Below are 12107 nucleotides of genomic sequence, written 5' to 3' on the forward strand. Positions count from 1 at the left end.
TCATTTCACGTTTATTGCCTTGCCCAATCAACTTCCTTTTATTGTTTGTCTGAAAATGAATCTTAGAGGGCTCTTGAGAGGTTCTGATTAGAGGCCATATTAGAGGCTGCAACCTCAGTCATCTGAGGGTTTCAAATAATACCATTCATTACCTTGGGTTTTGCTTGAATGCACATTCTAAAAACCACCCCCTTCAAATGGTTCTGGACATTTTGTAATCCTGCATAAGATTGCCAATATATTTATTTATTTTTAATGAAAATGGTACCTGCTTTCACTGACAATGTGGAACAAAGTAGAATGTTTTGCCTAAAGTCACAAATGAGCACCCTCCCCCTCCAAACTGAGAGTGAATTAGGAGTAAATGTAAATTGCTAATTAAATCACAGAAGATTATAGCATTTCAGTGTATGAGAGGCTACACTTCACTTAGGCCCCAAATCATTCCACTGGAATAGTGGCATCTAGAACTTCTTGTTCTGATGAGATATGATATCTGTTTGCATTAATTTTGTTCTTATTTGCTGGAGTGCCTGGAATGCACACACCTTGAGTATTTACATAGTTTTAGTTTAGTGCCTCTCTCCATAAAGAGTCATCTCCCAAGGGTACTCAGTTTACTGCCGCCTTTATGATTTTATATTGCTTCATGCAGTTCCAACTTACAGGGTGTTGATGTGCAAGGCTTCCTTGGGCCTTGTAGAAACCCAGACTTATTTAGAAATCTGTTTGGTTTATGGAAGACATTAAAGTCAGAAAGGGATAAAAACAAACTCTCCATGTGGAATTTGTCTCAATCTCAAAGCCTAGATAATAATAAGAGAAGAAATAGCATAATAGAAATAAAGTAATCAAAATATCAAGAAAACCCAAGGAGAAAACACCTGGTCTATTAGATCTAAATGACTAAATCTTTAAATTACAAGTATCCCTTATGAAAATTACCAAGTTTATTTTCTAGAAGGCTGCAAATGGGAGGGAATTCAAATAATGAAGCCAATGGTCTTTTGTGTATTTCAAGCTTCCAAGGGACTGTAACCCTTCAATGATCAATTTTAGTCTCTAGTATTTCTACTAGAAATTGAAACTTAATCTCTGGTAATAATTAAAATATTACTACATATCTGATAGATCACATTAAATATATGACATATCTAGTTTGAGCCTTTTCAAAAGTTGTTTTCAATAACAAAAAGTAATTTTTTGTTATTGAAAACAACTTCTGTTTTTCAATATTACAAACAGTGATTGCAGCCTGAATGTTCTACCTTTCCTTTTTATATATCAGAATTTCTTAAGTTTGAAACATTGAAACATCTGTGCAACATCCCATTCCTGAAAACACCAAACCACTCTGCGTGCGAATAAAAAGGATTTGATAATGTGAGTGTAGCGATACACAGGGAGCACAGCTTGGCCTTAGGATTTTTAACGCAGTTAGAGAAATTTCTAAAAACAAAAAACACCCAAAACCCTTCCCTTTTAAAGTCAAACTTATTCATCTCGAAATTTCAATCACACACAGTTATCAAAGTTGAGTTATTTCAGCACACAGCTTAATAGACATTTCTGTCAAAACACTTGTTGAACACAATTTGGGATTTATCTTTAAAAAAACCTGGTAAATACCAACATTTCTATTAGTGCTTTCCTATTCTTTTCTGAAAATCTCTACTTTTCAGAATAATCTGATAATCTTTCTGATAATCTTTCTCAATTGTCCTTTTTTGTTCCTTCTTATTTTCTTTCCACAACAGTAGCAAACTAGCAAGAACAATTCAATGCCTTTTGTGGCTGCACCCATTACAGTCTATTATGTTAGACTCGCTTTTCACCATTATTCCAAAAGCAACTATCATCATAACTTCTTAGCATTTTGACTCCATACAATTAAAAATTGAAACTTTAAAGTGACTCAAAGGATAGTTCTTACTACTTGGTTGATGAAATGATAAAAGGAGAAAAGATGTTGAAGAGAGAGGCTGAAAAATCCAATTTAGGACATTTATGTCTTACTAAGGGAGGGGAAAAAAAAGCCCACTTATTCCTACTCTTTGATACTGCTAAGTACAAGGAGATCTGAGTAAAATTCAGTAAGTTCCTAAAATTATTTACATTCTGTAAGAGTATTGGAGACGTTGTCTTAGCTGTATCATTGATAACGTTTTGTAAGGAAGCAAAAGCATGGATTTCACTTTCTGAATAACAGCCTCTAGAGGAGAGGAGCACAGGAAAGGAAATACCTTGATTTCAAAGAATTGAAAGGTCGACAAGGAGTCTTCACACAACTTTGCTAGTGATCTAACCACCATGTGATGTGTGGAAAAGACCATGCCTTTTCCCTGGAACATACCTTGCCTAGACATTTTGCTTATTATGGGCTCTTACAGTGCGTTTGAGGGCACTTGACAAGTGGGGAAGGAGGAATCTTGAGATACACTTCAGGACGTGGAGCTCTAATCACTGAACCATCCAAGCCCACAGACGAGGGAAGAAAATGCAATATTAAAAAGCACAAACCCTGGCTCTTCTCTTATATTCTGTAATGACTGTCTTGAGACATAAAGGAACTTTTCTTATCAATTTTAGCCGAGGATGGGACAGGGAAATCCTGAAACTAAGGGATGGCGACACAGAAAGCTGAGTCTGTTCCAGGATAGTGGCGGAAGTTCCGTAAAAAGAGGCGTCCGTCCGCCACCCAAAAACCAAGTCTCTGCCTGTTTCCAAAGTGTTCACAGGCTCGCTGTGCCTGCTGATTGTCAGTGCATAGGAGCGGGTTAGCAACCCGCGACTGTGATTTGAGTGCGATATTGGACGCTGGTTCCTCTGTGCACTAGATGTGGGAGAACTTACACCAAGCGCGCTAGATGGGCTGGAGAAAGGCTGACTGTTTACTTCTGAACTTACTGGACTCATCTTCTTGGAAGCTGGGCGAAGCCATTTCTTAGCTCCCGCAGAGTTTGGGAGCAATGTGCAAATGGAATTGGAGCTGCCACCTCTCTTTCCTCGACTGAACCCGGATGCGGGGTGGCAACAGATTGGGGCGAGGCACAGTCTGGAATCCCCCTTTGTGTTCCCACCTCGACACTCTTGGGGCGCGGAGGGGAGGAGTTCGTATCCTAGGCCACTTTGAGAGCTCTGCGTAATAATTGGACGTTCTCTCGTCAGACTGCTAGGCATGAAGCAGAGGCACCACACCGCCCCCTTCTCGGGCTCCATCCCCATTCACCCGCTGGCCCTGAACTGCCTCAGGTAGTCGGGAGGCAGGCCAGGAGTCTCCACCTCCTCGTGGGCGGCAGCCATTCGGCGCGCTCGGGAGCCGAGGGGTTGGGACCCATTGGCTGGGGGGCGCTGCCAGTCTCGGGAGGGGATGTGGTGGGGGTGGGGTTTCGGGCCGCCACTGGTCTGGGCCGCTTACGGTTTGCTGGGTGGTGGGTGAGCGTGAGCCTAGCTACTGTAGAATTGCAAACAGTTCGGAGCAAGCGAAAGCGCGCCAGAGAGAGAGCGAGAGAGTGAGGGAGAGAGTAGGAGGAGACCTAGAAGAGACAGGGTAAGAAAGCGAAGGCCTGAAGACCAACGATTTGAGACTGAATGACCATGGCCGTCTCCGCACCTCCAGTGATCTCTGCAACTTCCAGCGGCACGGGCGTCGCGGGGGGCTTATTTCGGGCCGAACCCCTGTACTCGACCCCTGGAGAGCCTCCTCGTCTCACCCCCAATATGATCAACAGTTTCATGGCTAATAACCACAGCGGCAGCGCGGGGGGTGGCGGGGTCGGTAGTGCCAGCGTAGGCAGCGGCAACACCAACACCAACGAGTGCAGGATGGTCGACATGCATGGGGTGAAGGTAGCTTCGTTCCTGATGGACGGCCAGGAACTGATCTGCCTGCCGCAAGTCTTTGATCTCTTTCTCAAGCACCTGGTGGGAGGGTTGCATACGGTGTACACCAAGCTGAAGAGACTGGACATATCTCCGGTGGTGTGTACTGTCGAGCAGGTCCGGATCCTCCGCGGGCTGGGGGCCATCCAGCCCGGGGTCAACCGCTGCAAACTAATCACCAGGAAAGACTTTGAAACTTTGTTCACCGATTGCACCAATGCCAGGTGAGATACTCGTTTCTTGGCTCGCTCTTCCCCCTTTGCCCTCTTTTGCATGTCTCATTCTCATCCAACTTTGTAGAGAGTGAGTCTTAACTAGCTTGCTCTGCTCTTCACGGTGTAAGACGGTGGGGAAAGAGGACTGGAAGGACTCATTAACTGCCTGTCCCTTCTAGTCTGACCTCAGTGGCAGGGCTTGGATCTAAGAAAATCCCGCACAAACTTCAGTTTGCGGTCCTGTACTGAAAGTTTCCAGCCTTTCTCCCATACCTTGCATGGCTTTCTGGCTGCTTGTGGTTATTTGTTAATTTCTCTATTTGGTTTTCTTTCCTGCTCTTTTGTGGCCGTACGGGTCGGATAGGTTTTTCTCCTGAACACGGACACCAAGGGCTTTCTGGAGGAGTGGGCTGGCTGAGCTGTAAACTGGGCTCCTAAGCTGGCAATCCAGAACACAGCATTTGGGGGATGCAGAGGGTCGGAAGTCTAGAATCCATCCCAGAGGGTGATTCGTTCCCCATCCTGTGTGTTTGTTGTGAGAGTGCGTTGGTGTGTGGTGGCGGTGATGGTGATGGTGTGTGTGTGTCTGGGTGTGTGTGTGTGAGAGAGAGAGACAGAGAGAGAGAGAGAGAGAGCGTGAGGACAAGTGCTCACGCCTGCTGCGCAAAGCTTCCCCGTACACGATACAGGAAAGTCGATGGAGCCTATTTTTTTTTTTTTTTTTTAAAGAACGATGACAGATGTCACTTTCCTGGGATCGTCCCTTTGGGTCATCTGCAGAGGGCAATGTGGGGCATGAACGCTGGGGCTGGGACCGGGTTGGGGATCGGAGTAAAAGTTGGCAGGTTTTCCAGAGAGGATGCTTTCAGCTCTTCCCCCCAGGCAAACAGTTGGAAGATCCCATTCCCCCAAAGAGAGGATTCCATAAATGATGATGGCCAGCTTCTCTGGTTGTAAGTGTACCTCCTTCATATCACAGCTTAGAAGTACATTATAGAACAAATAGCCATTTGCATGTGTCCATAAGCAAATTTTATTCAATGTTTCTGAGTTTTTTAAAAAAAGAAAAGTAAACTATATTCAAAGATTATTTGATTTTTTTAAAGACCTGTAAATTAGTCTTCTTAGTATTTATTCCATCTGCAGTCTGTTAATATCTGTTAGGAAAGTACACATTTGGCAGATGTGATTAGCATACAAACCAAACCACCATCACCAGGCTAAAGGGGGCAAAGGGTTTTGTTGTAAAATAGCACTGCTGTTGATCATTTTGCAGAAAACTTCTGCAGAGGTAGACTTTCTTACAGTGCAACTTTAGATCATAAGATCTCTGGGTTTATGAACCAAAACTAACTCAGTTGTCACATCTGTTGTAAAATCCAAATTACTATGTATAGTTGAAGTATACTGGCAACTTGTAGACAAACTGTTGCTGACTGCTACAATCAGATAATGGTACAGAACTTACAAGGGAACCTTTTGTTTTTCTTTTTTTCCCTTTGAGCAGTGTTCTCCTGTGTTCTAGCAATTAAACAGAAACCTGTTCATATGAGAACTCCTACCTGATTCATATCTGGGGCTTAAAAACCTGGTTTATTAGATCACATTTTCTTAAGGAAGATGGATGGCCTTAAAACACAAAGGATAACTGCTCCCTCAATAAAATAAGCAAATATAGGTTTTAAGAGTAGAAATGAAATTTTATTTTGACCACAAAGCACCCTACGAATACACAAACTCAGAGGGTTACCAGGGACTTCAGATGAGGGCCATCTAGTTTATTTGTTGTCATTTGAAAAGATTTAAACAATCGCAGACCTGAAAACCTATCTTCTCTCCTCCTCCTCCTCCTCCCTATCTTCTTTTTCTCCTCCTTCTCCTCCTTTCTCCCTTCCCTCTTCTCTCTCTTACAAATTCCCACTCTTAAAGAGGAACAATGATTACACATAGGAAATTCTACCTTCTTTAATAATTAATTTACACACCCTTGAGCAAAATCTATGACTTTCATTAAAAAAAAAAGATTAGTATTTTAATGTGATTTTGATGCTTTCCTCTGTAAATAGAAACTTTAATTTTTATTAGAGCTACTTACTGAAGGAAAAAATGATAAATTTCTCTGTATCCAGAGGCAAGTGTTCTTATACTATTTTTGGACCCTGTTATATGATGTGTTTTTAGGTTATTATTTTTATTCAGTTAAGTTTTATTTAATCCTTATCACAGCATTTACAATGCCAACTTTTTTTGGAGTTTAGATTGCTTTTGTGTATGTGCACGTATAAAGGTGATAGAGAAATATTAAAAATGTAAGAAGAAATATATTTGAGATATGATACATGTGCTTCCTATGGCATTTTTTTCTTTATGAGTATTTTATTTATTACATGCATTTTCTATAATTGTGTTACAAGTGTTGCAATATATAACTGTAAAAATTTATGAAATATATTCTATGAATTCAATCTATAAATAAAGATGAGGAAAACTACTAGAAACATCTATATTGCAGTTTCTAGGTAGTAAACAAACCCTCATAATTTCTGGAAAAAACCTAATTAACATTACCAAATTTTGTTGCAAAATGCCCTCATCATCACGTAGTTAAAAAACTACAAAATATGATAATGCTTGTAATGAATGCCTTATGACTTGAGGTAACATTATTTACAGATATGTGTACTTTAAATCATTCCCAACATCTGAATGATTTTATAAAATTGTGAAATTAGTATTTAAGTAAACATTATTTCTATGACTTTTCTATTCAGTGAAAAGAAAGATGAGGGATGTAAATAGGAATGAGGCCCAAGAGAGACAAAATAAGGTAGATGAGACACAGAGCCAGTAAGAGAAAAGAGATGTAGGATGTGAGCAGAATGATGCCATGAGAGGGAGTGAAAGATGGATCAGAAGAGCTTATAGAGATGCCCAAAGAAGATGAGCGATGTACCAGTGGAGACTTGGCTAAAGAGCATTGTCTTTCAGGACTCATGACTTCCTAGCACTTTAAGCTAAAAGGGGGAAAAGTGCAAGGAAAAAGTCCGAGTGGAAACTCCTACATACTATTCTTATTTGAGAAGAGATTCATCTTCATCTCCTGATGGATAAATTTCCATAGTGTATTGTAGAATGGAAGGTCTATTTGTAATTGTGTCATTGGCAATTTTCTTTTCCTACATAACAAACATTTCTCCCCCTCTCTGTCAGATAACTGGGGAAGAGTATAAGTCCTGATTTAGGGTATTTTAATTTGGAATGCTTCCTACACTATTCCAGAACACACAAAATAGACCATTTTCAAATTGGTCATTTTCAAAGACCTTAAGGTGTTGCCACGAAGTGGCACTTTGATTTAGCTCAGGGCACGTTTTTATTAATGCACACTGAAGAAAAATGAATGAGTAAAATAGATATATGATTGTTTCTTTGACAGTACTGAAAGCCACAAAAAGAACTCAGTCAGTGCCTTACATTAACTACTTTTATTAGCTAATTATCAAAATATTCAAAGTTGTCTTCCCAGAAAAGAAGTTGGAAAATAATACCTGCCTCAGCTACTAGAGAATAGAAAGACTAAAACTCTTGACTATTCATTGTTCTATTAAATAAGTCAAGCTTTACATCACTGCAATTGCAGAGGGCTATATAAGTATTTTTCCTTGATGCCCTTTAGCTTTAGAAATTAATTGTAAAGAAAATTATTTTGAGGGTTATTAAGAAATGATAAAAAGACCCAAACCAAATAGGAAAAATTGTTACCTTGTTTCAGATCTTTGTTTTTGCAGATAAAGCACCGTGATTATTTTTTCTACTTCTTGTCCAAGAGAACTTGGAGTTTTAATATCAGAGAGTGCAGGCAGGTCAGAAAGCAAATGTCTAAAAATCTCACTCTTATGCAATGGATTTTCCTTACTAAATTCTTCAAAGTTTAATGTGGCAGTAAAATATTAAATTAAAAATTGGTATTCAGTAAATGTGAAAAATCAGCCAATACATTTTAGTGTTATCTCTCTTTATCTACCTATCTATATAAAAGTTACATTGTCAGATTTCATGATCAGCATTTAATTTCATTTGAGGACCAACTGATTAAATGTTATTCAGTCATTTACATATAGTTAAATGGATGCTTAAAGAAACAAGAATGTATGATTAAGAAAACATTTTAATGCATTTAGAGACATGATTCAACATATATTCAGATTATTAAAGTTCATTTTTTTAAGTAAAAATTTAAATGGTCCAGTTGTGGTTTATTGTTATTTTGACTGTGTGAACAGAACATAAATGGGCTTCCATGTTAGAATAACTTTATGTGACTTATACTGACTTTTACAACAATTTAAAACTACTGCTTTCAAGTACTAGAAATATGATTATTTTAAGCATTCAATGAGTTTGGCTTTGTATTCACACTTGATGAATATAGTTCATAATCCATAAAGAATAACAATTTACTTTGAAAATTGATGTTTTCATTCATAGTAAAGTTAAGCAAAATCAAATTTTTGAAGAACTTGTATCACTTTCCTGGGCTAATATTTTGTATGACTTACATTTTCAGAAACGATAAAAGGTTCTAGAAATTAATCTGGGCAGTAAATGCAGACATTTTAATTCATGGGATAACGAGGGGATAGTCATGTCTGTTAAAAGTAGTCACATAGTCTTTTATTAGAGAATGATGTCAAGATTATAATTACAGCAATCTAGTCATGTGCCAGTGCACAGAACTTCCACGTGTACATTCATTTTAAATGCACACTTCTGTATAACCAACAATATTTGTATTTAATCTAATACTTTAGCTAGATTTCATATTTGTCCCAAACACTCATTATTAGGTGAGGGATATTATATTAAAGAAATGATGCATGGTATGATGGAGAATATCTTTGGATATTTATATATGATATTAACCTCAGTGTATAGTACATGAATGCCAATAAATAATTAGGAAGTGATGGTCTTCAGACATTAATGTTTTAGATGGTTTCATACAGGAAATTCCAAATAACTGTATAAAATATCAAGTCTGAATTGTTTGCTGCTTTCTTAAGTAACCTTATTTTGTCTTAATGAAATCTCTAGATGTTTTAAAGGTGCTTCCAGCTGGCAAATGTAATTGTGAGAAATCCTAATCATAATATATTATATTTCAGTTGGCAATCTATATCTCCAGTGGCACTTTATCTGGTGCATTTCAAGAAACAAATGATTTAGATATATCCACTCTATACATCTCAAATATACATTAAAACTGCCCTAATTGACTAAAACTGAAAAGATCATGTTTTCAGAGAAAGGACATCAAACCTTTCCCCAAAAGGAAAACAATTAGGTATTAATGATATTCTTGTTGCATATTCAAAAGGTCTTTGGTAGCATTTTTTTCCTCCTTTTCTTCTCTTTCACCATCTCAACCTGCAAAACTCTTAACTGTCACTTCAGATCACACAATTCTAAAAAGATAAAACAACATTTAAACACATTTGCTTTGGAAGGGAAATCGAGCATTTGCACCCAATAAGCCTGATTGTGGAACTGCATGTAAATTGTGTTTTGATTTATCTCTTTTACACTTTTTTCCATTTGAATTGATCTTGCATTAATTTCACCAAGCGGCTCTGTGAGGCTGCAGATGTTGCCCTGTGTTTAATAAATCAATGAGACAGATCTGAATGAATCACTTCAGATGGATTCTCTGCTCGGTTTGATGTCTAGATGTTATTCTTAGCTTGTTATCATGACAGATGCATTAATGTTCCCATACACTGCCAGCAATGTCAAAGAGATTGAAGCTTTTAAAGTGGCTGCATCCTTTTTTCCATTTTCTGCTAGAACAACTAAATTTATTTTATTTTATTTAGGAATCAGAGAAAAATAACAAACCAATCATAAGTTTCTTCATGGGAAAGATTCTTAATTTTCATGCTATGTTAACTCTTCCAAAATGGTGGAAATCAGTATCTTAAAAGCTAAATATAGTGTAGCTGCTTAATAGTGCCTCCACATTAATATGTAATCATGGTAGGAAAAATGAGAATAAGTAATATATGATTGGGACACATTGAAAGTGTCACTATAAATAGAATAATGCTGTATCCAAATTGATTACAGAAGGGTGTTAGTTTTTAAATCCTTACTAATAAGCTTCTTGTTGGCTTAATGCAGCTGCAATATACTCTTACCAAGGGATTTAGAACTCCTTCAGGATTTAATATTTCTTTTTAGTAAGAAGGAGACAGCCTGTGCATTGTGTATTTATCATTTCCTCACTTTGCAGTGCTGAAAATCTTAGAAAAGTTTATTTCATTTTAGTATGCCTCAGCTATTTATATTTTGGGTAACTATTTGTAAATTACAAATCATTCAATAACAGTAAGTGCTACTTTTATAATTTAATTTCTTAGACTATAGAAAAACATATGCACTCCAAAAGGAACTTCTATAACTCTAGTGAAATTTATTACCTACCTGCATTAAATATCATCACTATCATACTTTGTTTCATTTCATCCATGGCATCATTGGCTTGGTATTTGGAGAGAAACAATTCTGTTAATTGTTGTGAAGTATTTTGAGTTTAATGTTGTCAGTGTTATAACTTTTCAGTTAATCTCTGATGTTTGAAAATACAGATTTTAAAAAAGATATTCAGTTTTTCTCTTGTTTAACTTTCTGGAGAATATATATTTTTAAAAATCAGCTTTCAGAGGTAGTTCCTCTTTGCAGGCCTTTACAGTATTCTTTCATCATAATTTTACTGTTAGCTTTATTAGAATAGGAAAACAGGAAACATTGTTAACTGATACTGTTGAGGTCTCAAATTCTTCAGGACATTTTTATCTCCAGTGTTAGGCTAATCTTGGAAGCTTAAGATTCATGCTATGATCTACAGTATAGTTTAAAAAGAAGTTTATAATGAAGTTCAGTAAGTTATGGATGAGAGTTAACTTTTTTTTTTCAAATTTTGCTTAAAGCATGGGAATGTCTTCATGGTGAGATCTTGCCACATCCTTCTTTAAAGATAAATTTATATATTAGAATTGGTGAAATTATTCTACTGAGAATGTGATTATAAGATATAATATACATTGTTTTGTGCAAAATTGGATATAATATAGCTAAAGAGCAAACTGATATATTTATCGCTACCTGTAATGATGTCCCTAAAATAAAACTGAATTTTTTACATAAAACAAAACCTTGGATTTGTAATAATAATTTCTGAGGAGTTATCTTCAACTTCAGTAATATTCACTGTAAAACTTTAGTAAGCCTGATATTGTACACATATTAAGCACCTAATTCACATTTGTTAAACGAATACAATCATGGACACATACACACATTTATTCCTCTCATCAGCATTCTTTGCACAAATTGCTGTGCTTTAAAAAAGCTAAGAAGTAGTTATGTAAAGTATACAATTATAAAAAGACACTAATCCAAAAATTTTAATTCCATTATAAAACCATTTGTAATCATGCCATAAAATTTTCACAAATATACATATAAAGCTATCAAAATCTATTATATGAAATTAGAATGTTTAAGTGAAATGTATCTTTAAAGAAAGTGTGACTTCTTGATTTTTTTTTTTAGTGAAAACCCATAGGAGATGTTCTAATATTATTAATAGGCAAAAATTAATAAATAAAACAAGCCTATTACCATAAAATGATTCTCAACTATTTAGATTTATACTACTTGATGTCAGCACTAAACCAGGCAGTTGACTTGATCTTTTTTCAAACAGTGAATGCACGTTTATGAAAAATGAGTTAGTAAGAAGAGGGTTCTCCTCCCTTCTATCTACAGTTTCTGAATAGAAAGAGAAATACTTAAGTATAATGATTTACTTTTTTCTTGGATAATCTCAAGACACATCCAATTGCAATACAAATTTGCATGAAGTATTCCCCCCCCCATTTAAAGGAATAGCTTAGTTCTTTCCAGTGTAATTAATTTTGAAGAGTAACATTTCCTTTCATCTAGGACCCC

At 36.8% G+C, this 12107-nt stretch overlaps 1 protein-coding gene across 4 annotated transcripts in view; it reads left to right on the top strand.

Moving 5' to 3' along the window:
* The first annotated feature begins 3421 nt into the window (after positions 1 to 3421).
* The window catches only part of DACH2 (dachshund family transcription factor 2), a 639710-nt gene continuing 631024 nt past the window's right edge, over positions 3422 to 12107 (top strand). For all 4 annotated transcript variants that reach the window (XM_082447406.1, XM_082447404.1, XM_082447403.1 and 1 more), the window contains exon 1: positions 3422 to 4106. In XM_082447406.1, the coding sequence (XP_082303532.1) occupies positions 3592 to 4106 (515 nt within the window). In that variant the 5' untranslated portion in view covers positions 3422 to 3591. The remainder of the gene's footprint in view (positions 4107 to 12107) is intronic.

Source organism: Balaenoptera physalus (assembly GCF_965194825.1).
Source record: "Balaenoptera physalus genome assembly, chromosome: X".
In the NCBI taxonomy this organism is placed as follows: Eukaryota; Metazoa; Chordata; class Mammalia; order Artiodactyla; family Balaenopteridae; genus Balaenoptera; species Balaenoptera physalus.